The sequence below is a fragment of the Rhipicephalus sanguineus genome, chromosome 6 (genome assembly GCF_013339695.2).
Source record: "Rhipicephalus sanguineus isolate Rsan-2018 chromosome 6, BIME_Rsan_1.4, whole genome shotgun sequence".
Taxonomy (NCBI): domain Eukaryota; kingdom Metazoa; phylum Arthropoda; class Arachnida; order Ixodida; family Ixodidae; genus Rhipicephalus; species Rhipicephalus sanguineus.
This window is the reverse complement of record NC_051181.1, coordinates 27815053-27840982: the sequence shown is the minus strand read 5'-3', so window position 1 is coordinate 27840982 and position 25930 is coordinate 27815053. Positions and strand designations below refer to the sequence as shown.

Sequence of the window (25930 nt, the reverse complement as noted above, 5' to 3'; positions counted from 1 at the left end):
AAATGCTTAAACAATTACCCTACGAAACACAGAAAACTATCCTCTGTCTGTACAACGCTGTATGGACTTCCGGCGAGATTCCCCCTGCCTGGAAAGAGGCCATTGTTATCCCTGTTCTGAAACAGGGAAAGGATCCATCTAGTGTTTCTAGCTACAGGCCCATAGCATTAACAAGCTGCCTTTGTAAAGTATTTGAGAAGATGATTAACTGCCGCTTGACACATTTCCTAGAATCAAACAAGCTGCTTGATCCATATCAGTGCGGCTTCCGAGAAGGTCGCTCCACCACTGACCACCTCGTACGTATTGAGGCACAGATCCGCGAGGCTTTTGTCCACAGACAATTCTTCCTCTCTGTATTCCTAGATATGGAGAAGGCCTATGATACGACGTGGCGGTTCGGCATACTGAGAGACCTGACACACTTAGGCATACGTGGACGGATGTTAAATATAATTGAAAGTTATCTGTCAAACCGCACGTTCCGTGTTCGGGTTGGAAATGCCTTGTCACGATCGTTCGTGCAGGAAACCGGCGTGCCACAGGGTGGTGTACTAAGCTGTACACTTTTCATTATAAAAATGAACTCGTTGCATCGTTGTATCCCACGAACTATGTTTTATTGCACGTATGTTGACGACATCCAAATAGCATTTAAATCGTGCAGTCTCGCGATTTGTGAGCGGCAGGTCCAGCTCGGCCTGAACAAGGTGTCCGAATGGGCAGATGAGAATGGGTTCCGGTTAAATCCACAAAAGAGCACCTGTGTTCTCTTTTCTAGAAAGAGAGGCCTCCACCCGAATCCCGAAATTGACCTGCATGGCCAGCGGTTACCTGTAGAGGTAGAGCATAAGTTTCTAGGCGTTATTCTGGACTCTAAACTCACCTTTATATCACACATCAAATACATAAAAAATAAGTGCATGAAGACTATGAATATCCTAAAAGCGTTGTCGCGCACTTCATGGGGCAGTGACAGGAAATGCCTAATGAACCTGTATAAAAGTCTCATTCGAACACGTCTAGACTACGGGGCCGTTGTTTATCAGTCTGCAACACAGAGCGCCTTGAAGATCCTTGATCCTGTCCACCATTTGGGCATCCGTCTCTCTACGGGTGCTTTTCGAACGAGCCCCGTAGAGAGCCTCTACGTTGAATCCAATGAGTGGTCGCTCCACCTGCAGAGATCCTACATATCGTTCACATATTTTCTCAAGGTGCACGCAAACAACGAACACCCCTCACACTCTGCTGTCAATGATTTGTCCAGCTCTGCACTTTTTGACAACCGTCCTTCAGTGAGACAGCCCTACTCACTTCGTGTGAGGGGCCTAGCTCAGGAAGCAGGTGTGCCACTTCTTGAACACTGTCTAATGGCTCCCGCTGCACAACTCCCGCCGTGGCAGTGGCAGCGTATTGACTGCGATATGTCTTTCGTAGAAGTTACAAAACACGCGCCTATTGCACATATCCGTGCATACTTCCTCGAACTACAACATAAATACACTTGACCAGAATTCTTTACAGACGCCTCAAAGTCCAATACTTCTGTGTCTTATGCAGCCGTTGGTCCATCCTTTTCGGATTCCGGTATTCTGCACCCTGATTCAAGTATCTTCACGGCAGAAGCTTACGCGATACTTGTGGCCGTTAAACACATTAAACAATTAAAACTACATAAGGCAGTTATATACACCGATTCTCTAAGCGTGGTAACAGCCCTCAAAACTCTCAAAAAACACAAAAACCCAGTCCTCATCTCCCTCTACACACTCCTATGCACGGTCTACGCTCTTAAACAGCGTGTCGTAGTGTGCTGGGTGCCAGGCCACCGCGAGATTCAAGGCAACGTGTTGGCGGACCAGCTAGCTGCATCCGCCCACGAAAGCAGTCCTAATACATCCATAGCCATCCCTGCACTAGACTTAAAACCCTTCCTCAAAAGGAAGCTCAGGGCCTTTTGGCAGAGTACATGGGATAGGCATAAAGAAAATAAGCTACACGTCATCAAGCCACGTCTTGGCATCTGGTCACCGGTATCGAAGTCGCGTCACACTGAAGTCACACTTTGCAGAATTAGAATAGGACATACATATAGTACACACGCACACCTTTTGTCCGGTGGTGACCCACCCATGTGTGAAAAATGCGGTGCGCCACTTACTGTCCTGCACACCCTGCTTCAATGCACGCATCTAGATGATATCAGAGAAAAACATTTCCCATCATACCGCCAACATCTTCCACTTCACCCTTCAATGTTCATAGGCAGGGAACCTATTTTTAACCATGACTCACTCTTCCGTTATTTCAGAGACATACACAGTTTTAATGTTATTTACCCAGGGAACCGCAGCACGGCTTCTCCAGAGAGGCCGATACTGCGGTAGTTCTTTCAAAGAAACGCACTAGCCTCCATGCCTTTGGATACAAAGGAAGTGAGGAGGCACACGTGCTAGTCACCGCTTCTCACCTTCCGCAATTATGATTGCTCCTCACCCATTCAATAACCATAGACCATTCCATACTTCATCGCCATAATTTTACTGTATATATATATCTTTTACACTTGTACAGAGCGCGTCTTTTTAAGGCCCCTTTACAGCCATCCTACATCATGACAATGCAAATCACTGACAAGCCTAAACATCCCATCATTAGTAATGGCGCTCTTTGGCCATCAGTGGCCCTTGCGCCATAAAACCCCATACATCATCAAACATGGTGTTTTTAAATAGCGAAGAAGTTTCTATCCGTTTCTGCTGGGTGCCAAGCCATGTTGGTATACCGGGCAACGAAAAAGCAGATGAATACGCCTCTCTCGCAGTACACAAAGCACTTACAAAAACAAAAATCCCGCTGAAAGACAGCCAAACAACAATTCGTCGAGCACTGTTAGGAAAATGGCAGCAACAGTGGGACTCATGCACAAATAACAAGCTCCATCTAATAAAGCCTCTACTTGGAGAATGGAAGACCTGTCGCCACCAAGAACGCTTTGTTGAAGTCATTTTGTGCAGACTCCGAATTGGGCACACACACCTGACACACAACTTTCTACTCACAAAAGAAGAACAACCAACATGTGAAAAATGCCAACAACCGTTAACACTCACACACATCCTAATCGCATGCCCCGACGTTGAAACGCAGAGACAAAAATACTTCAGCAAATTATACAAACAACACATACCTCTACATCCTGCTCTGCTTCTAGGAGATCATCCTCTAGTACCGTTGTCAGACGTGCTAAACTTTCTTAAAGAAGGTGATTTTTTAAGTAAGCTCTAAAACTGCATCATATCACTGCCCATTAATAAATACCTCGAGACTGGCGCAACATAGCCTTAGCTGCTTTTGCGCCATAAAAACCGAATTAACTAACTAACTGTTCTATGCAGACTTCGAATTGGGCACACCCACCTCACACACAACTTCTTGCTTAGAAAGGAAGACATGCCGCAATGTGAAAAATGCCAGCAGCCATTGACAGTTGTACATATCCTTATCACGTGCCCACATGGCGAAACAGAAAGAAAAAAGTACTTCAGAGAACTGTACAAACATCAGATACCTATGCACCCGAGTCTCATTCTAGGAGATGATGCACTGGTTCCCCTGTCAAATGTCATTGATTTCCTAAAAGACAGCGGCTTCTTACATAGGCTTTAGAATTACATATAATGTCCTGATTACTACAAAACACCCTGTGTCTGGCGCAGCTTAGCCTCAGTTGCTTTTGCGCCAATAAACCCAATTTAACTAACTAGGAGAAAATTAAGGTCGAACTTTCAATTTTTCTCCTTTCACTTCATGCTATATCCTTCGCGCAATACACAGTATCTCGATTGAGAGTAGAACAAAAACTTCGCCTTCATGTGTCGACTCTTGTGAAATTATAGGAGTATGTTTTGACAACAACCAGAAATATACTTAATAGTCCTGATCATGCATGAACAAAGCCACGTGACAGTTGCTGCCCCTGCGGTCTCCTTCACCTTATTTTGTAGTACAGTACGTACGACTTGCAAGCTATGCAAGCATGGAAAGTACTGTCTGCCCTCGATAAGACAACAAAGACACGTACACGCTTGGTGCATGTGACTTGCGGTTCAGGCTTGCGAGTGCACCTTATAACAGCCATATGTTTGGGTATTGGTGAAATTACTAATGACTGCGTGACAAAACTGAGCTGTGACATTCTCAAACTACAGAGATGCAGCCCAGCATCAGGCTTCACCGCAATACGTTTGTGTAAAACGGTTACATGACGTGTGAAATCACGTTATTGCTGAGCGCAAGCAACGCGTCATTGAATTCAGAAAAATTCAACTGCTCGCTACACTCCTTCCTGAATGTGCAGCTCAATAAAGAAGACGCAACACAGCGTGCGAGCACAATGGTCGTGCCTCAAGGCAGTCACTCCGAATCAACAGAATGCATTGAAATATGCCTACGCACAGTAAAATTACAGCTACTGCCTCTACCGTTTCCTGCACCTAATTTAGTAATAAGATATGTATGAGCAATGCATGCATGGCGAACACGTGTTTAATCTTATCCCTAATGCAAGCATGGCAAACACGTGTTTAATCTTTATGACCTGCGGCATGCGAGTGCGCCTTATAACTAGCTGCTTATGAGACTATTGGTGAGTAGGTAATGATCGAAACAGTGAAGTATTGCTTACCTGATTGTGATGTGTGCGAGGTGACAGACCTGGCAGGTAGTTGCGAGAGCGCTGACCAAAACCACGTACAGTGCCGGAGAACACGAACAACAATGTGAACACGGTGAACAGCGCGCCAACAACCTTTGCGCAGTGCGCGCCCCTGTGGTGGTATGCGAAGCACGTACTAAACCGATGGATGGACGAAAAGTTCATGTAAGCAAAGTAACCAGCGTCCCGTCAGACGCACACGTTTTCTATGTCGATTTTGAAAGTTGCGACCGAGCTCAAGCCATAACCGAGCTACCATCACTACCATTGCGGTGCCGAAAGTAGCGGCGGCGCTGTGATCGGCCGCGATGGGAAGCGCGCAGCGAAGGCGGCACCGGCGGTCTGTACCGGCGGCGCGGCTTTTAATCGCGCTCGCGACGCACTACGTAAGTCAAACTAACTTCTTTAGCGCCTGCCTTTCACTCTTTCTGTATTCTAGCCTATACTGCGATGCACCAATTCTATGGGGCAGTGACGGCCGTACACACCACAGGAGTCGTATTAATTGATATGTCGTTACAAATCTGCACAATGGACAGGTAAGAATAAAACAACCATTATAACAGAAACACGCATCTTACCGTTTAGTACGCATTTCTAGGGTACGATGATGAATTTTTCAAGCGTATTATGTGTGGCCATCTGCGCGCTTTTTTCTTTTTGCCTGTTGCGAAGAGTTATGGTGGTGGAAAAACTTTATTGGTTATTCAGGGGAAGCGGTAGAATTGTAAATAGTTCTCTAGAATGGATGTTCTTGTCGCAGGTAGTGAGAACATTTTAACAACCAACGAATTCTTCGGTGAAGAAGTGTATTCCTCGTGGATGTTCACCGAGCAGACTGATTAATACATACAAGAACAAACATTTGCACACCCCGCAGGGGCGTCTGCGCAAGCAGGCGTTTGGTGTGTAGCGACACCACGGACCCGAGCTAACGGGGGGGTTTCGACCCCCTCCCACGCCCCGCCGTGCGTGGCTTTGCCGTGTCCGGGGAAAAGGGGATCCTGGGGGTTGAGCCGACGCCGGGTGCTTGGACCTTTAAGGCCCCCCGGCAGAGGCAACACACCCCTTTGGCCCCTGCTTCACGTAGACGGCACCCCTGGGCTGACCCACCCAGGGGAAATCAGCGGTCGCCTTTTCCTATCCCCCTCTCTGGTCTTTCGCCTTCCTATCTTCCTTCCTCGCTGTCCTGTCTTCTAATCTCTTCTGTTACTTCCCCATTTTCGTAGGCGGCCCGGGTTAACCGTGTATATGTGTCCTCTCTTGGACATAATATATTAGGTTATAGCGGCATTGTACGGCTGGCGTCTGCAGCCTTAGTTCATAAGTGCTGCAGCGTCCCCAAGTTGGACTCCATGGTGGGTGGCCGCCACTGCTGCCGAAACACAAACAACTATAATGGAAAGAGCTCCATTCCCCCGTCTCCTTGATCGTTACCCTCAAAAGAGGGTACGCACCGATGAAATACTTAATCCTCTGACCCGACCAACTGAAACGTTTCCAAAATTCCATGTCCTTCACAGCCAGAACCCTGACAAACTCGCAAGAACTATCTCTCCATTCACAGTTGCAAAATCCTTGACCGAAGCCTTAGGGCCGGGCTACAAGGTAACCAAAATGGCGAGCGGTGACCTTCTTCTCGAAGTCACAGCGAAACAACAGCATGAAAAACTCAGCACTCTCGTATCACTTGGAAGCATAGCCATTACAGTGTCACCCCATAGGTCCATGAACACCTCACGCGGTGTCGTTTCTGAAGTAGACCTCCTTGACTTGTCTGAAGCTGAACTGCTAGAGGGATGGAAAAGCCAGAACGTGACTGATGTGAAACGAATCGTTATTAGAAGAGAAGGAAAAGAAATCCCAACGAAACACCTGATTCTCACATTTGCAACCAGTGTTGTTCCCCAAACCATTGAAACAGGCTACATAAAATTAAATGTCAGACAATACATTCCTAACCCCAGACGTTGCTTCCAATGCCAGAGATTCGGCCACGGATCACTCAGCTGCCGTGGTCATCAAACGTGTCCTAAATGCGGTGTACAAGGCCACCCCTCCGACAACTGTGCTGAGCCACCACACTGCGTCAACTGTAACGGCAACCATCCTGCATACTCACGTTCATGTCCAAGCTGGAAAAAAGAAAAGGACATCATCACATTGAAGTACAAAGAGAACATTTCTTTCCGCGAAGCCCGTAAAAGGTGCTCACCCTTTCACAGCACACCCTACGCTGATGCGGCGCGCCGGGGGGCCGCGTCGCATCGGCCCCCGCCACTCCCTCGGTCTGCGCAGAGCGAACCGTCGGCTGTGGCGCCTGCCCCCACGGCGGCAGTAGTCAAGTCTACTCCGCCAACTAGCGAACAGGGACCGGCGACTCCAGGGCCGTCGGGTCTCAAGGCCTCGTCACGCCAGACGAGGCCCGAAACTCGAGCCACTAGCCCGACCGTGCGGGCATCCAGTGCCTCCGAGGAGGCAATGGACACGGTATCGGCACCCCTGGTGCCGAAACACCGGCGCAGTTCTCTGGACCGCGCCAAGAAAACAAAAAAGCCAATAACGGGGCCGGACGACCGTCCTGCCTCCTGAAACAAAGTATTTCACTTGAACAATCCACACTTCCTTACTGTACACACAGCACCTTTTTATCATTAATATGCACACAGAAATATTACAGTGGAACATCCGAGGCCTTCTTCGAAACCTCGATGACATTCAAGAACTCCTTCACGAACTCAATCCAAAAGTGCTGTGTGTACAAAAGACACATTTAAAACCACAACACAAAAATTTTCTACGCAACTACCTCATTTATCGAAAGGACCGAGATGATGCCATGGTATCATCCGGTGGTGTAGCCATTATAGTCAACCAATCAGTAGCATGTACACATTTACCACTACAAACGTCCCTGGAGGCAGTGGCTGTTCGAGTGGTTCTTTTGAACAAACTCGTCACCATTTGCTCTCTTTACATACCTCCACACTACCACCTGCAAAAACATGAATTCCAGTCCTTAATAGATGAACTTCCGGAACCTTACCTTGTACTTGGAGACTTTAATTCACATAGCAATCTATGGGGCGACTCTCGGTGCGATGCGCGTGGTCGTCTAATTGAACAATTCCTTTTCTCTTCGGGCGCTTGTCTGTTGAATCAGAAAGACCCAACATATTACAGCCTCGCTAACAATACATACTCGTCTATAGATCTCAGCATTACATCTCCATCGCTTCTATCCTTACTTAAATGGAAAGTGATTAAGAACCCTTACGGAAGTGACCACTTTCCTATTGTTCTGAGCACACAAATAGTAAATGAATGTCCCCCACAGGTTCCCAAATGGCACATCGACAAAGCCGATTGGGAACAGTTTGGTAAGACTGCTCTCTTAAGTTGGACAGACATGTGTGATTTAAGCATAGGTGCAGCTGTGGACTACTTTGCAGCTTTTCTGATTAATGCTGCCACCAAATGTATCCCGCAAACAAGTGGACTGTCTGGCAAACGACGGGTCCCATGGTGGAACAATGAATGCCGGAAGGCGCGCAAAAAACGAAACAAAGCATGGAGGTTGCTTCGGGACTCTCCGACAGCCGAGAACCTTGACAGTTTTAAAAACATAAAATCTCAAGGCAGGAGAACGCGCCGACAGGCAAGAAGAGAAAGTTGGGAGAAGTTTTTAACGGGGATCAATTCGTATACACAGGAGGCTAAAGTCTGGAATATGGTTAGTAGGGTAGCAGGGCGGCAAGTACATTCACTTCCTCTAGTAAACACACAAGGCGACACCCTGGAAGACCAGGCAAATTTCCTCGGCGCACACTTCGAACAAGTGTCTAGTTCCGCGCATTACTCTGAAGTTTTCCAACGGCACAACACAAGAATAGAAAAACAAAAACTAGAGCGGAAATGTACAAAACACGAGGCATACAACCAACCCTTCAGCTTAGCTGAACTGCAGGAATCGCTTAACAGCTGCAGTAATTCCGCCCCAGGTTCTGACCGTGTGGTATACGACATGTTGAAAAACGTACCTGCCGAAACGCAAAGAACCCTACTTTCCTTGTATAATGCTATCTGGTTCTCCGGCGAAATCCCCTCGTCTTGGAAAGAGGCCATTGTCATTCCTATTCTTAAACAGGACAAGGATCCATCCTCCGTTACGAGCTACAGGCCGATCGCACTAACAAGCTGCCTGTGCAAACTTTTTGAAAAGATGATAAACCGCCGTCTTATATATTTCCTGGAAACAAACAATCTACTTCACCCGTACCAGTGCGGATTTCGCGAGGGTAGATCCACGACCGACCACCTGTTACGTATCGAGGCACGAATCCGTGACGCTTTTGTACACAAGCAGTTCTTCCTTTCTGTGTTCCTCGATATGGAAAAGGCTTACGATACCACATGGCGCTTTGGAATATTAAGAGACCTGTCTCACCTTGGTGTACGTGGTAGAATGCTAGATATAATAGAGAGCTACTTGTCGGATCGTACGTTCCGTGTCCGAGTAGGAAACGTTCTATCAATACCATTTAAATCGTGCAACCTTTCCATATGTGAGCGGCAGGTCCAACTAGGGCTGAACAAGATCTCCAAATGGGCAGATGAGAATGGTTTTAGTCTTAATCCTCAAAAAAGCACCTGTGTCCTGTTCTCTCGAAAGAGAGGCCTTTATCCTGATCCAGATATTGACCTGCATGGTCAACATCTCTCCGTAAAGACGGAGCACAAATTCCTAGGCCTTATCCTGGATAGTAAGCTGACGTTCGTATCACACATTAAGCATTTAAAGAACAAATGCATAAAAACAATGAATGTTCTAAAGGTGTTGTCACATACTACGTGGGATAGTGACAAAAAGTGTCTGATGAACTTGTATAAAAGCCTCATACGCACTCGCCTAGACTACGGGGCAATAATCTATCAATCTGCGACGCCAAGCGCCCTAAAGATGCTTGACCCTGTCCACCATCTAGGCATTCGACTATCTACGGGCGCCTTTCGAACTAGCCCTGTAGAAAGCCTCTACGCCGAATCGAACGAGTGGTCGCTCCACCTACAGAGATCCTACTTATCATTTGTATATTTTCTGAAGGTAAACGCCAACAAGGAACAACCCTCACACTACACAATCAATGATTTGTCCAGCTCTGCCCTTTTCGACAACCGTCCTTCGATGACAGAGCCCTACTCGTTCCGCGTGAGGGGCCTAGCTGTAGAAACGGGTGTGCCACTTCTCGAACACTCTCTAATGGCTCCCGCTCCACATCTCCCGCCGTGGCAGTGGCAGCTTATAGAATGTGATGTTTCTTTCGTGGAAGTTACCAAGCACGCGCCACTTGCACATATCCGTACACACTTTCTCGAACTCCAGCACAAGTACACTTGTCCTGAATTCTTTACAGACGCCTCAAAATCCAATACTTCTGTGTCGTACGCAGCGGTTGGTCCATCCTTTTGCGATTCCGGTATTCTGCACCCAAAGCGACACCACGGACCCGAGCTAACGGGGGGTTTCGACCCCTCCCACGCCTAGCCGTGCGTGGCTTTGCCGTGTCCGGGGAAAAGGGGATCCTGGGGGTTGAGCCGACGCCGGGTGATTGGACCTTAAAGGCCCCCCGGCAGAGGCAACACACCTCTTTGGCCCCGGCTTCACGTAGACGGCACCCCTGGGCTGACCCACCCAGGGGAAACCGGCAGTCGCCTTTTCCTGTCCCTCTCTCTCTCGCCTCATCTTCGTCTTTCTCTATTACTTTTTAATCTTTCCTGTCCTCTCCTCTCTTCTATTCACTTCCAATTTTCCAGGCGGCGAGGGTTAACCTTGTGTATCATATCCAGTCTTGGGCATGTATATTTGGTTATAGCGACGGTGTATAGCTGGCGTCTGCAGGTTCTCGAAACCTGTAGCGCCCCCATGTTGGGCTCGGTGGTGGGTGGCTACCACCGTCGCCGAATTTCGAAACCATCCTATGGCAGACGCTTTCCCTCATCTTCCAGATCGGCCTGTAAAAAGAGGTCGCACCGAAGCAGCTTTCCACTTTGAACTCCGTACCAACTATGACAACTTTCCTCGTTTCCACGTCTTGCACAGCGAAGGAACATCAAGCATGCGTAAGCTGTCCCCATTCCTGGTGGCGAAATCTCTTGGAGAAGCTATTGGTAAAGAATACAAAGCATCCAAAATGAGCAGCGGAGATCTTCTAATTGAACTGAAAAAGAAAGAACAAATACAAAAGCTATATGATCTGGTCAGCATCGGCAACACTGATATCACAATTACCGCCCATCGTTCGCTGAACACCTGTAGGGGCGTTATCTCCGAAGAAGACTTCCTGAACCTCAGTGACGAGGAACTCCTTGAGGGTTTCCAAAACCAAAATGTCATTAAGGTTCAAAGAATAACAATGAGACGAAACAATGAACAACTCCCAACTAAACACATCATCCTAACTTTTGGGACAAGCACTCTCCCCAGCTCTCTGGAAGCAGGATATCTTAAGATCAATGTCAGACCATACATACCGAACCCGAGGCGCTGCTTCAAGTGCCAAAGGTTCGGCCATGCATCACAATCATGCAGAGGCAAGGAGGCATGCGCCAAGTGCAGCGCCAATGGCCACTCAGCTGAGAAGTGTCAGGAATCCCCCTGCTGCGTGAACTGCAAAGGCGACCATCCAGCCTATTCTAGATCATGCCCTGTTTGGAAGAGAGAAAAAGACGTAATTGCGCTGACTGTCAAAGAGAAAATTTCTTTTTTTGATGCAAGGAAGAGGCTTGGAGTCTTGCCTCAGAGAAGTTTTGCCAGCGTGGTGCGGCAGGGGGCAGCACCACAACAGCTTCAGGAGCATGCAGCGGTCACCACCCGCGGGCCCGTAGCAGCTCCACCTGCCCCCGTGGAGGTAGCAGCCAGTGCTGCTCCATCATCATCAAAGGCGAGCCCACAGACGCTGTCTGCACAGGGCCCGCGACTTAACCGAACACCAAGGCCCGAGACGCGCGTCTCCGGGCCAAGCCCTCGATCCTCCAGTGCCTCTGAGAAGGCTATGGAGGTCGATGGAAAAACCATGGCGTCATCGACGCCGAAAGACCAGCGTTCTTCGGAGCGCACTAAAAAAGAAAAAATCATCCTGAACACACAAAAAAAGGGACCGGTAACCTGAATGGTTACCGATCTCACTAGCAATAAATATCTGTCACCAATACAGGTCACCTTTATATTTTGACACAAACTGCTCATCTAAACCTGATCGCTTTAGTCTTTTCCTTTTTTCATCACTATGGCTTTTATCACACAATGGAATTGTAGAGGCCTCATCCACAATTTAGGTGACATTAGGCACATTATGAATACATACTCACCTGTAGCATTCTGTCTCCAGGAAACAAATCTGGGTCCAAAAAACACTAACTTCCTGAAAGGTTTAAGCGTATTTCGAAAAGACCGCGAACATGCCAACCGACTATCGGGAGGAGTCGCCATCGTAGTAAAAAGCGGCTTTCCCACCCGAGCCATCACATTAAACACCTCTTTTGAGGCTGTAGCAGTTAGGATTATCGCACACAAAACCCTGTCCATCTGCTCAATTTATATTCCCCCGCACGAGCATATAACTGTGCGAGAACTCGAGGATCTAACAGCACAACTACCAGAACCATTTGTCTTAGCAGGGGATTTTAACGCTCACAGTACGCTATGGGGCAGTGAAAAAACAGACCAGAAAGGACAAATAATTGAAGATTTTATTTTGTCAAACAGCATATGTCTTCTAAACTCTGGCACACCAACATACTTCTCATCGAGTACTCGCAAGTTTAGTTGCCTCGATTTAGCATTTTGCTCGCCATCAATTTTTAACAATCTTAAATGGGAAGTCCTGGAATCTTCATACGGTAGCGACCACTTACCGGCAATAATAAAATTGCCATCGACACTCCCCACCCTCACCTCGAAACCACGCCGTTGGCTGATCAATCTTGCAGTCTGGCCCCTATTTCAGGAGATTGCAAAACTAGAAGATATCTTTTCGCCAGAAATGAGCATTGATGACATAAACGATAAAATCACAGAAATCATAATAGCAGCCGCCGAAATAGCAGTACCGCGATCATCAAGTCATGTCCGAAAAAAGCGAAATGCCTGGTGGACAAGGGAATGTAGCGAGTCAAAGAAACTACAAAATAAAGCCTGGGGCATCCTGAGGAGGTACCCCACTTACAGCAACCTCGTGAACTTCAAGCAGGCTAAAGCCAAAGCGCGATATATCCGGAGGCAGGCCGAAAAAACATCATGGCAGGAATACATATCCTCTATCAATAGCACAGTCACATCTAAAATAATATGGCAGCAGCTGAGAAAGTTCGGAGGCGACTATTCAGCCTATACCATACCCATTCTTACAAGTCCAGACACTCAAACAACAATACAAGAGCAGGCAGACATCTTAGGGCAACACTTTTACAACATCTCCAGCTCAGCCAACTACTCGGATACATTCCTGAAACACAAACAGTCTGCAGAAAAGCAGAAACTGCCCCTCACTGGTACTTCACATGAAGCTTACAATAAACCACTAACATTACAGGAACTAAAGATCGTACTCTCAAATGGCAAAAAAACGGCTGTGGGACCTGATCGCATACACTACTCCATGCTAGCACATCTCTCCGAAATATCCAAAGAAGCTTTACTGACATTTTTCAACATGATATGGCAATCTGGAAAAATGCCAGAACAATGGAAAAATGCAATAGTAGTTCCCTTTCTAAAAGCTGGTAAACCCCCTACATCGCCGAGCAGCTACAGGCCGATTGCCCTAACCAGCTGCTTGGCAAAAACATATGAGAGCATCATAAACTGCAGATTGTCTTTTATCCTATACTCAAGAGATCTGATAAACAAACATCAATGTGGATATAGAAAAGGTTGTTCAACTACTGATCATCTTGTCAGACTGGAGCATGAAATACGAGAGGCATTTCGATACAAGCAACACTGTCTCGCGGTTTTGTTCGACCTGGAGAAGGCCTATGATACCACGTGGAGATTCGGCATTCTTCAAGACCTCGCTAACCTAGGCATTCGTGGTAAAATGCTGAACTGCCTATCCGATTTCATGACTAACAGAACATTTCAGGTGCGGTTGGGCACTGCACTTTAACGCACATTTGTCCAGGAAAACGGCGTGCCTCAAGGCTGCATTCTTAGCACAACTCTATTTATAGTTAAAATGAATATTATTAACGAGGTCATACCACCCACAGTTATGTACTCTTTATATGTTGACGACCTCCAAATCGCTTCCCGTGCGTCGAGCCTATCAACCTGCGAGAGGCAACTTCAAGTTACCATAAATAAACTGGTGCTCTGGGCGGACAAAAATGGTTTCCGATTCTCATCACAGAAAACTGTCGCTGTTCTGTTTACGCTAAGAAGAGGATTACACCCTGACCCAGTGATGACATTAAACAGCATTGCAATTACGATAAAACATGAACACAAATTCCTAGGCGTCACATTCGACAAAAAACTGAATTTTGTGGCTCACATAAATGCACTGAAAATCAAGGCACACAAAGCGCTTAATATATTGAAAGTCTTATCGCATAAGCACTGGGGTTCCGATCGGATATGCCTACTGAGGATTTATCGTTCGGTAGTACGGAGTATTCTAGATTACGGGTGCGTTGTTTACGGCTCGGCAAGAGAGTCATACATTCGGCGCCTGGACCCCGTACACAATCTCGGTCTGCGTCTATCCAATGGCGCCTATAGAACATCCCCTGTGCAGAGTTTATACGTAGACTGCAATGAACCTCCGCTAAGCCACCGTCGAGTATTTTTAACCGTCTCATATGTTTTAAGAATCAGGTCACTACCTCAACACATATGCCATGACATTACCACGAATTGCTACTCACGCTTACACTACTCTAACAAACCACACTCCATCAAACCACTCATTCTACGTTTCGAAGAGCACTGCCAGGCATATGACATTTCTAAAGATGCTCTAAATATCACCACGAAACCGCCGAGACTGCCGCCGTGGTCGGATCTGACGCAGCTTTGTGATCTTTCACTGGCTCGCCTGAAGAAAAAAGACACCGCACAAGAGCACCTAACTCAGGAATTCCGCGCACTTCAGGATAAATACAAAGATTATACCGAGGTATACACGGATGGCTCGAAAACTAAAAACCACGTCGGAGTCGGAGTTGTGATGGAGGAAAGCGCTATCAGCGTTAGAGTGCCTCATATCATGTCCATTTTCAGCGCCGAAGTCTACGCCCTACGGGAAGCAGTGCAAAAAATCATCACAGGTAAACACAAAAAAGCAGTCATATACACTGATTCATTAAGTGCACTACAGGCGCTAAATCTAAAATCTGAGTGTGAACCGTTAATTGGTGATATTTTAAACATGATTGTTTTAAACAGTATTGGCGTGACCATCCGTTTTTGCTGGGTCCCAAGTCACGTAGGGATCCCAGGCAATGAAAAGGCAGACGAATGTGCATCTCTAGCAGCACAAAAAGCCATTAAAAACATAAATATTCCCTACAAAGATAGCCAGCGTGCTATCCGCTCAGCGGTGTTATCAAAATGGCAGCAACAGTGGGACTCCTGTACAACTAATAAGCTTCATCTGGTGAAGCCCACAATAGGCGAATGGAAGACGTGCCATCATCAACAACGGTTCATTGAGGTTATTCTATGCAGACTTCGAATTGGGCACACTCACCTCACACACAACTTTTTGCTTAGAAAGGAAGACATGCCGCAATGTGAAAAATGCCAGCAGCCATTAACAGTTGTACATATCCTTATCACGTGCCCATATGGCGAAACAGAAAGGAAAAAGTACTTCAGAGAACTATACAAACATCAGATACCTATGCACCCGAGTCTAATTCTAGGAGATGATGCACTGGTTCCCCTGTCAAATGTCATCGATTTCCTAAAAGACAGCGGCTTCTTACATGGGCTTTAGAATTACATATAATGTCCTGACTACTACAAAACACCCTGTGTCTGGCGCAGCTTAGCCTCAGTTGCTTTTGCGCCATTAAACCCAATTTAACTAACTAACTATTCTGCACCCAAACTCAAGTATCTTCACAGCAGAAGCTTACGCGATACTTGCGGCTGTTAAGCACATAAAACAATCAAAACTACAAAAGGCAGTTATTTACACGGATTCCCTAAGCGTGGTGAAAGCTTTAAAAACTCTTAAAAAACACAAAAACCCTGTCCTTTTCTCGCTGTACTCTCTTTTATGCACTATATATACACTCGAACAACATGTTGTAGTGTGCTGGGTGCCAGGGCACCGCGAGATACAAGGCAATGTGTTGGCGGATCAGCTAGCAGCATCCGCCCACGAAAACAGTCCCAATACACTCGTAGCTATTCCCCCACTAGATTTAAAACCCTTCCTCAAAAGAAAGATCAGGGCCTTTTGGCAGAGCACATGGGATACGCAGACAAGAAATAAGCTACACGTTGTCAAACCGCACCTGGGTAGTTGGCCGCCGGTATCGAAGTCACGCTACACAGAAGTTACACTTTGCAGACTGAGGATAGGCCACATACATAGTACACATTCATATCTTTTGTCTGGAGGCGACCCACCTCTGTGTGATCACTGCGGCGAGCCACTAACTGTACTCCACACCCTACTGCAATGCACAGAGCTAGACGCTCTCAGAAAAAAGCATTTTTCATCAATATACCTGCAGTTCCCACTTCATCCCGGTATGTTCATTGGCAGAGAACCACTTTTTAAATATCAGTCCCTCTTTGAGTATCTAAAAGATGTACATAATTTCAACGTTATTTTTCCAGGCGCCCGTAGCGCGGTCTCATGACTGAGGCTGTTGCTGCGGTAACTCTATCAAAGGAAGCACCTGCCTCCCGGCCTTTGGGCGCAAAGGCCTTGAGGAAGCATACGTGCTGTTATCCCGCCTCCCACTTGTAAATATCATGATCACTCGTCATTTATCCCACACCCATAGATCACACCACTTATCACTGCCATAATTTTATACTGTATACACATATTTTACGCTTCTTTAAAGCACGTGATTTTAGGCCTCTATACAGCCACAATACACCCAGTCATTGTAATCATTGGTCATCGCTAACACCACATAATAGACATGGCGCTCTTTGGCCACTCATGGCCCTTGCGCCACAAAACCACACTAATCATCAAACATTTGCACGAGCCTTCAGAAGAATATTGTTCTCGCCTTATAGTTCAGAGTATTTCATTATCGCACTAACTTACGTAAGTTAATCGCGCGTGCCTTCGTTACTGTGTTTCATTGATGGAGTGTTGCTTAGTGTGCTAAATACGCAACGCACCTGCGATGCTAAGAACGTTCTCACAAAAGAAGTAAAGGCGTGCAAGCACGGAAAAAAGGGATGAAAACAGGAGAACGCGTACACTGTCTGTTCTCCTGTGGGTCGTGCATTCTCACGATGTGATGAAGAAAAAAAACGTAAACTATTATACGCACAATCGAGATTCACATATGCGGGGATCCTCGGACGGGTATGTTTTTTTTTTGTTTTTTTTTGTCAATAAGGGCTCGTAGACGCAGTACAAGTACCTGTTCGTTTTCAATCTTGCAGGTGTCTGCGAAGTGCAGCCCTTCGACGAAGACCATAGATCTAGATGTAGTGCGGGTTTTACCTCTTCTGAACGACGTATCCGCTGCTATTTAGAGGCTAAAATTACGTGTACCATCTTTCCCGAGTGGCATGTTTGGAACTATCCCTTTCTATAATTCTCTCGTGTAAGTATGCTACACTCTAAGCCAAAAGAGAGCAACGGGGGTATAGGGGTTCCTCCTTTGAGGGAGCAAGTGCTTTGCCACTCCCATTACTCTCCTAAAAGGAGCAACGGATGCTCCTTCCCGTTACTCCTTAGTTTCTTCTTGGGCCGAAAAAAAAATTCGTTTTTGATTGACTTCTAGAGGCTATTGAGGTTTATACACATATTTGTTGGGATGTACAAATGATACACAGACATCTCGTTCAGAAAGAAATTTCAGAAAATTTGCAACAAACACACAGGATTCGAACTCGCGACCACTTAATCACCATGCGCGCACGCTAACCACTGCGCCACCAAACGCTACGGCACCGTCTTAAAGGAAACGGGGTTATGTAGGTACCGACGGGTCGTTGCGCGTTCTGACATGTTAGTGAAATGAGTATAGGCGTGCAGAACCAGTGGTGATGTTCGAAAGAGAATAGAAGGTAACAATGTATACATCTGAAAACGTCAAGGCAGTGAGTCTCTCGCGAAAACACAGGCTTTGCCGTGCTCCCTTTGCGCTAGCTAAAAGGCCAGTTTTTTCTTTTTTTCTTTTTTGCCCGGAAGTGTGTTTTCTTCTTCTTTATTATCCTTGTTATTATTATCAATATCAATATTAATAATATTTTTTGCGGAAGAGTCGCCTCCCCTTTGAAAAGACAACACCGCCCGAGCTGATAACGTCCGTTTGCTCTGAGATTAAACACAAATTCAAACTACCGGACCCGATTGCGATAACTGTCCTCCCGCCAAAATCAGCCAGTGACAAGGTAGAGATGAGGGGGTAGGGGAGGCAGCGGCGTTAGCTCGCTGTCAGTCTCGTTGTCAGCATAAAACCGCAAATGTAAAGTCTATCAACTGTGTACTTCTCTCAACCGCTTGTTTGTCGCGAAGTATACACGGAGTCTCGCGAAGCTTCGCATTTTATTGCTACACTCTCAGGCTATATATTTATGCCAAATATTATACGCAAACACGCCATGTGACTTGCGACGACAACAGCTTCAGGTGCTGGCGTTCTAGTGCAACCATGCCTTTTATTGGGCGATTTTAGCTTGTACTGTGGGCTTTTAGCTTTACGTTACCGTGTTACGAGTTGCCGGAACGAATCTGCGCATACGCGGGCCTTTACGGAACGTGAACAACTCTCCGGATTGGCTTTATGTTGACGGCCCTATCTCGAAAATCCACATTCGTTCGCGGCTACTCGCGATACCCGCTTTGCCGAGGCTCCAGCCGCCGAGTAAAAATAAGCCGAAGTGCGAGCGGTAATTGCGATCACTTTGTTTCAGCGGCTAGAGTCACTAGAGTGACCTAGAATTAAAATACCGAAGCGGTAAAAACGTCAGAAGCCTTGACATAAATACCCCGACAGGCTGGATAGGTGACGCCATCCAGCGGGAACAAGATGAAGCAGGCAAGCAAAAAATTGTTATTTCAGAAACATCGTGCGTTCCAGTTCTGGTGTAAATGCCTTGCCGCGGCATTATTACGAATGAGTTACCTTTTCAATCATTTTTTTTCCTCTAAAACACTAGGCGAAAACAAACATGTCCACGACTATGGTTGCACGAAGCGTCACAAGATGGCGACACCATCGTCGGATAACCCGGTATTCTACGCTAAAAACCCCTCGAGATATTTCTGCAGCGGTTATACAATCCTATATAAATTAAATATAATTTAAATGCCGTTACCATCAACATCTCTTGGTTTATTCAAACGTAAAGGTATCCGTTTACGTACGGGGAGGTAAAACCTTTCTAAAACATGTGTTCCGGTAACACGGTAACATTAAAAAGTTTACGTACAAGCCAAATGTCCCTATTAGCGTGCGTATCTCTCTGTTCAGTTTACAAAAACTAGTTTCCTTATGCCAGCCCGCAAGAAAATGTGGCCCATGCATCGACCGATACTGGGTGCGTCCTGCAGGAGAGCAGCGGTTGCGCGCCGAGAGAAACTGTTGCCGTTCGTCCTTCTGTTGCTCCCTTCCAACATAACCCTAAACGCTTACTCCCCCAACTTGAGCCATGTCAGCCATCTTGTTCCAGTTGGTCTTCTTGGGGAGTAACAGTTGGTCTTTAGGACTAAAACCGGCAGTTACTCTCGTTTTTTCCATTTTTGGCTTAGAGTGTAGTTGCATTTCCATGCAAAATACCTAATCACTGAAACATATTGCTCTCACCAAATCTCTTGCGCTTAATTGTCAAGGGGTGCATGGTGTTGGATGGAATGCGGGATGCATGTATGGATGGATATTATAAGCGTCCCCTTTGTGACAGACACGCTAACCTGTTAGCCATAAATCTTTTTTTTTTAATTCTGTCTAATTATTTTTGTATACCTAAGCAAAAATTTTCTTTCTGTGGAAAAAGAAAGGCGTTTCACGGTACAGCTCCTTGGTTTTCATGCCATTTAATTGTCCTTTTTCCCCACTTTTCCGCCTTAGAGTTTCCTAAGGCGGAACCCTAACCCTATGCGGGACACCTCAGCGTAGTCGGCGACTACAGTGCTGCCACTATACGTTTGCCACCCGCCGCGACAGCTCTCTCAAGGCGCTGCACACGGCTATTGTTTAACTGTTCTAGCTCAATGTATCATTGTCGAACGGAGTCGATGGTCCAAGTTCAGACAGTGTGTCCGCCATGCACACAAATTACGGAAGCACGCTACATGCGTGTTCTTGAATTACAGAAGACATACGTTTTTCTGATGTTTTACGGAAAGAGCGACGGAACGGAAACGTCGACTACTCCTTTACGTCCAGTCCCGCTGTTTCGTAAAAGACGCAGCACAGTTTGTGCTCTAAACGTCCACTTCCACCATTTTTCAGGAAACAAATCATACTCTGTGTTTCTTACGGTCTGTTCCGACGTTGAAACACGATATATTTTTTTCAGTGTAGGGAAGAGTGCTGCTATTGCAAATATTTCTAGACGACACCGCGCGTGATTGACCAAAAGATGGGATACAAAGTTGGATTATCACTTTCCTTTGCCATTTTAAGGCCTGGACTAATATTTGGCCATATTGAATATTTCTCAAATGTTCCATCGTGGCGAGTACTTTCAGAGGGGTTAGAAATGGGCGAAATACGAGAGCGTGACGTGTGTTTGGTAATTTTGTGCATCTTAGCAAGCGCAACAGAATAAACACAGAAGGAAGAGACACGTAAACAGCGCCCGTCCCGTTTGTTCCGTTGGCTTGGTAAGATGGGCTAGTGCTTCACAAACCAATTAGCCCAAATTTCTGCGTTGAATAGCTTGTTAAACATACATGTGCCCAGAGCACTCGGACTTCTACAAAATGGGTTATGAGAGGTGAAAGCTTAGAATGTGTAATTGAGAAAGCCCTACGCGCACGCTGATATGGCAGATGAAATATCACCATCTGACAAAACAGATCATGGGAAACAATCTAGTTTTGTGTAGGCAAGGCGACGGTTTCTCTTTTGTGCAAGGAAAAGGACATGAATAACAGCTTCATGTTTTCAGTGCGCGCGTCCTTACTTACGAGTCTGGTAGGGAACAACGCAGCTGATCAATTGAGAACCCCTTATTTTCTCGTATGGGGTTACAGAGGCAACATAATGCCAAAATACACCAGCGAACGCTGGCGGACGCAAGTTTGCAGTAACATTATATTTGACACGACAATGACATAAATTGGAATATGGCAATCAGCTATAGCGTATGGGACCACTCAGTTGACAGTGGATCTTTCGCTGTTTAACACAAACAAAACTTGAAATATGTCGATGAGCTCGCCGTTCATTCGATTTTAATAGTTGTATGTGTATTTAGAAGTATTTGAGGGAAATAGGGAGCGGATTCGTGAGGACAGATCTCTACCAATGCAGCAAATGGGTGGCCCTGAAAAGGGCCTTTGAGGAAGGGCTACGGTGGCTGCTCAACGCTGACGACGTGCGGTCAAAGCACACGCTTTGATGAAGCCATCGATGGTCAAGCAACCGTCGTAATCGAAGACTTCTCGCAGATAAGCGAGCCACGGGCCACACACGTCGTAGCCGCATTCTGCGATCGCAGCACATAGATCGTCACCCAATAGCCAGCCAACGTCTTCGGGGTCGAAGGCTCGGAAAGCAGCCGTCCACGCCTCGACTGCTTCGCATGCGAAGTAGACCAGGTTGGTACGACTGGTCATGCCACGACGTAGGGAATACTTGATAACCAGCGCCACCGTCCACGGCATTATCGGCCTAGATCTGCCGCGGAGCCTCAGCTCCAAGAGCACGGAACACACCAGGCGGGAGTCCATACCGCTTGGTAGACAGCGAGTCGAATGGCAATCTGGCCACTGGTCGTCTTTTTATACGCCCGCGTTAAGCGTGGAAGGATTTCTGCACAGAAGCCTTTGTTAACCTTGAAATTCCATTCCACCCCCCATCAACTCATCTCCAGCCTCTGTTGATCACTTGATTCTTCTCCCCACCCGTGTGTTATGTTCGTTCCCCTTCCTGGAAAGCGGGATCCATCGTACTTGCTCTTACCTACACTCTTGTCGTCTAGGTCGCATGTGCTTCACTGGCGTACTAAAATAAACAGTTTAGCAAATCCTTTTGGCTAGCACTTAGGGATGGCCAATAGGTATATCAAAGCTTATTGAAGCCTTCACTTTGACCATCGCTAAGTACTGGCATAGTCCTTTAAAACTTTTGAAAAGCTATTGAGGGACTATGGTAGCACGCAGGCGCCTCAACAGTCTTTCTCGAACTGGGAATCTGCAGGCTCCGAGAGCTGCGTGCAAGCCGCTGCTGCATATCCAGCCGACACTCTGATCATACTGCAGAAACACGGCGGCCCAATGTTCAACGGTTTCGCAGGCGATGTCGAGCAGCTCTGAGCAGTCAGTGCAACCCCGCGTGACGAAGCACTGCAGCACGAATGCCGCAGTGAATGGAATAATCGGTGGCATTTGCAGAAGGCCCAGCCGGAGAGCGAAACGGTCAACAAGGTCCGGATTCATAATGCGCTCATGGAAGTTTGCAAGTCGACTGTCAGTTGGGCACTGCGTCGACTTCTTATACGCCCGACTTGAATGTGCGAGAATATCGCACAATGACCTTTGTATTCTTAACTCCCTCTCCCTCTTTTTCTTCAGCTTTACCAGCTCTCGCCCTCTCCCCACCTGCGTCCCTGCGCCTTTCTGTCATTTCTGCACCCTAGTGGCCCTTTTTTAGCAACCTTTTCCCAAACAACTTTTTTTCCCACAACAAGTATTAGCCATGTAGGAGACTCGTTGAGGGAGGCTCCATAAAAGCAGCGTGTACGGCAGCCTAACTGGCGCCTTCACCCCCACGCAACATGATAGCAAACCCAACAGTTGGGAAATTGGGGGAATAGCAGAGAGCAACACTTTTATATTTTAAACAATGCACATCGTCCTAAACAGCAGAATTACTAAATCTAAAGCTGTGAATCCTACGCGTTTAGCGACATCATCTCATGAAGTGTTGACAGCTTTGCTACCGTTGTGATACTCCAGAACTTGTTTCATTTTTTGCCATTGTCACTCGGTGGTAAACATATGCTAGATGCCAAGACACGAACTTCGATATTGACAGGCTTCTATCATTGCGTGGCTGTCGTTGACCTGTTACGAAATCAGCTGTACCTGAGCTTAAGATGCCCTTTAATTGTACGATCCTGGTCCCACTACAAAGAGATGCTTCTCCTAGGAAGTGTTACCGGATACCATCCGGTATCCGGTAACGTAAAGAAGTATACCTTCAAGCTAAAACTACCTATTCTAAAAGTTTAGTAGATGTGACCACATGCGATTGACCAAATGATTGCATCCGAATTTCGAAGAATGCATTCCTTTACCGTTTTAAGATCTTGAGTATTATTGGCCCAATGCGGCCCTCTTGAATGTTTCTGTCGTGCCAGCGTCTGCTCATGCGAAAGAAGGAGCGGACAAATTTCCCAGGACCGAGTGACGTTTATTGCTACATGTTCATCGTTGTGCGGCCCGGTCCCGATAAGCGCCTTCAAGATGTGGCGCATGCTTTTTATTTGTTTCGCGCGCCTGCGCATTATCGACTTGATCAAATGCGGCGCTCGGCCGGACACCACATTTTCACAAGTGATTCAACGCTGCCCACTACTTTCAGAGACGCGAGGGTACGTTAGCTCAGAGCGATAATAGTTTTAGAAATATGTTATGATTGGTAAATGATTAAAAAAACGTGTAATAGAGAAAGTCCTCCCTACGCGGTTCTAAGGAAAAATCAATTTTAAAATATTGACGGCCCCGCAGGGGCGTCTGCTTGAGCAGGCCTTTGGTGTGTAGCGACACCACGGACCCGAGCTAACGGGGGGGTTTCGACCCCCTCCCACGCCTCGCCGTGCGTGGCTTAGCCGTGTCCGGGGAAAAGGGGATCCTGGGGGTTGAGCCGACGCCGGGTGATTGGACCTTTAAGGCCCCCCGGCAGAGGCAACACACCCCTTTGGCCCCGGCTTCACGTAGACGGCACCCCTGGGCTGACCCACCCAGGGGAAATCGGCAGTCGCCTTTTCCTATCTCTCTCCCCCTAATCTTCGTCTTTATCTCTCACTTTTTATCTGTCCTGTCATCTTCTCTCTTCCGTTTACTTCCAAATTTCTTGGCGGCGAGGGTTAACCTGGTGTAGCTATCCAACCTAGGGTAATTATAACAGGTTATAGCGGCGATGTATGGCTGGCGTCTCCAAGTGTTTGCTTTCAACCTTGTAGCGTCCCCTTGTTGGGCTCGGTGGTGGGTGGCCACCATCGCCGCCGAATTTTACAGTATTTTTATGGCAAAAGCTTTCCCCCCCCTTCCTGATCGCTCCCTGAAAAGGGGGCGCACCGAAGACACTTTCCTGCTTAACACACCAAAGCCGACATTCCCAAAGTACCATGTTATCCACAGCCAGAACGAAAAGAAGACAGTCCGAGCGATTTCACCCTTCCTCGTGTCGAAAACTCTCACAGAAGCAATAGGCCCAGGTTATAAAGTGACAAAGATGGGAAGTGGCGATCTTCTTCTGGAGGTTCGTGACAAAGCTCAGTATGAGAAGCTGTCTAAACTTGTAGCGTTTGGGGAAACCCCTGTTTCGGTGGGCCCACACAGGTCAATGAACACTGTCCGTGGCGTAATTTCCGATGATGATCTTACTGAACTCTCTAAAAGTGAACTGCTCGAAGGTTGGCAGGACCAGAACGTGGTCAAAGTCCAACGAATAATAATAAGGCGCAACAACAAACAGACCCCTACAAAACACGTAATAATTACCTTCGGAACCAGTGACCTACCAGAATCAATCGAAACCGGCTATTGTAAGCTCCGTGTAAGACCATACATCCCCAACCCTCGTCGATGTTTCAAGTGTCAACGTTTCGGTCATGGATCGCAGAGTTGCAGAGGGCGTGCCACTTGCGCAAAGTGTGCATCCATTCAACACATATCCGACGACTGCACCTCAGAAACAACTCATTGTTCGAACTGTGGAGGAGATCACGCTGCCTACTCACGATCATGCCCCACATGGAAAAAAGAGAAACAAATAGTAGAACTTAAGGTCAAATTCAATCTGTCATTCCAAGAAGCACGTCAACGTTTCGCACTACACAACCCATCCTATCCCTCCTTCGCAGATGTGACGCGCCGGGGCGCCGCGCCACATGTTTCTGCACCCGCGAATGTCACACAGAGTGTGGCCGCGGTCGTGCCACCAGCGCCCCCGGCTGGAGCAGCCTGTACTGCTCCGCCACCTGACAAACAGGGTCGGCAGACCCCCGTGTCTGCTGAACCTCGGACCACTGCAAGCGCAGCTAGGTCCGAAAGTTCTGTGACCGTGCCTGCCGAGCAGGCACCATCCGCCACCTCACAAGAGGTGATGGATACAAGTCCCACTCCTCCGGCGCCTGAGACGCCGAAGGAGAGGCGCAGCTCCTTGGAGCGCACTAAAAAAGAAAGACTGCGCATTACAGGGCCCCCTAAGGACCCTGTAATCTAAGGCAACACTTTTTTGTACACACAGCACTGTACAACCTAAAAATGACACAAATATTACAGTGGAACGTCAGAGGACTGCTGAAAAACCTCGACGACATTCAAGAACTTTTACACAAACATACACCAAAAGTGCTGTGTGTACAAGAGACACACTTGAAACCGAAACACACAAACTTTCTACGCCATTACGTTACGTTTCGAAAGGATCGGAGCGATGCAGTCGCATCATCCGGTGGTGTTGCCATTGTTGTGAATCCAGGAACTGCTTGTACACATTTACCACTTCAGACGTCTCTTGAGGCAGTAGCCGTCCGAGCCGTTATCCTGAACAAACTGGTCACAATTTGCTCTATTTATATACCTCCTCAGCACCAACTTA

General features: G+C 47.0%; 1 protein-coding gene across 2 annotated transcripts in view; it reads left to right on the top strand.

Annotated features, from left to right (window-relative positions):
- LOC125758942 (uncharacterized) overlaps window positions 1–25566 on the top strand; it is a 169223-nt gene extending 143657 nt beyond the window's left edge. For both annotated transcript variants that reach the window (XM_049416727.1, XM_049416728.1), the window contains exon 2: window positions 24010–25566. In XM_049416727.1, coding sequence (XP_049272684.1) covers window positions 24245–25552 — 1308 coding nt within the window. In that variant the 5' untranslated portion in view covers window positions 24010–24244 and the 3' untranslated portion in view covers window positions 25553–25566. The remainder of the gene's footprint in view (window positions 1–24009) is intronic.
- The last annotated feature ends 364 nt before the right edge of the window (window positions 25567–25930 follow it).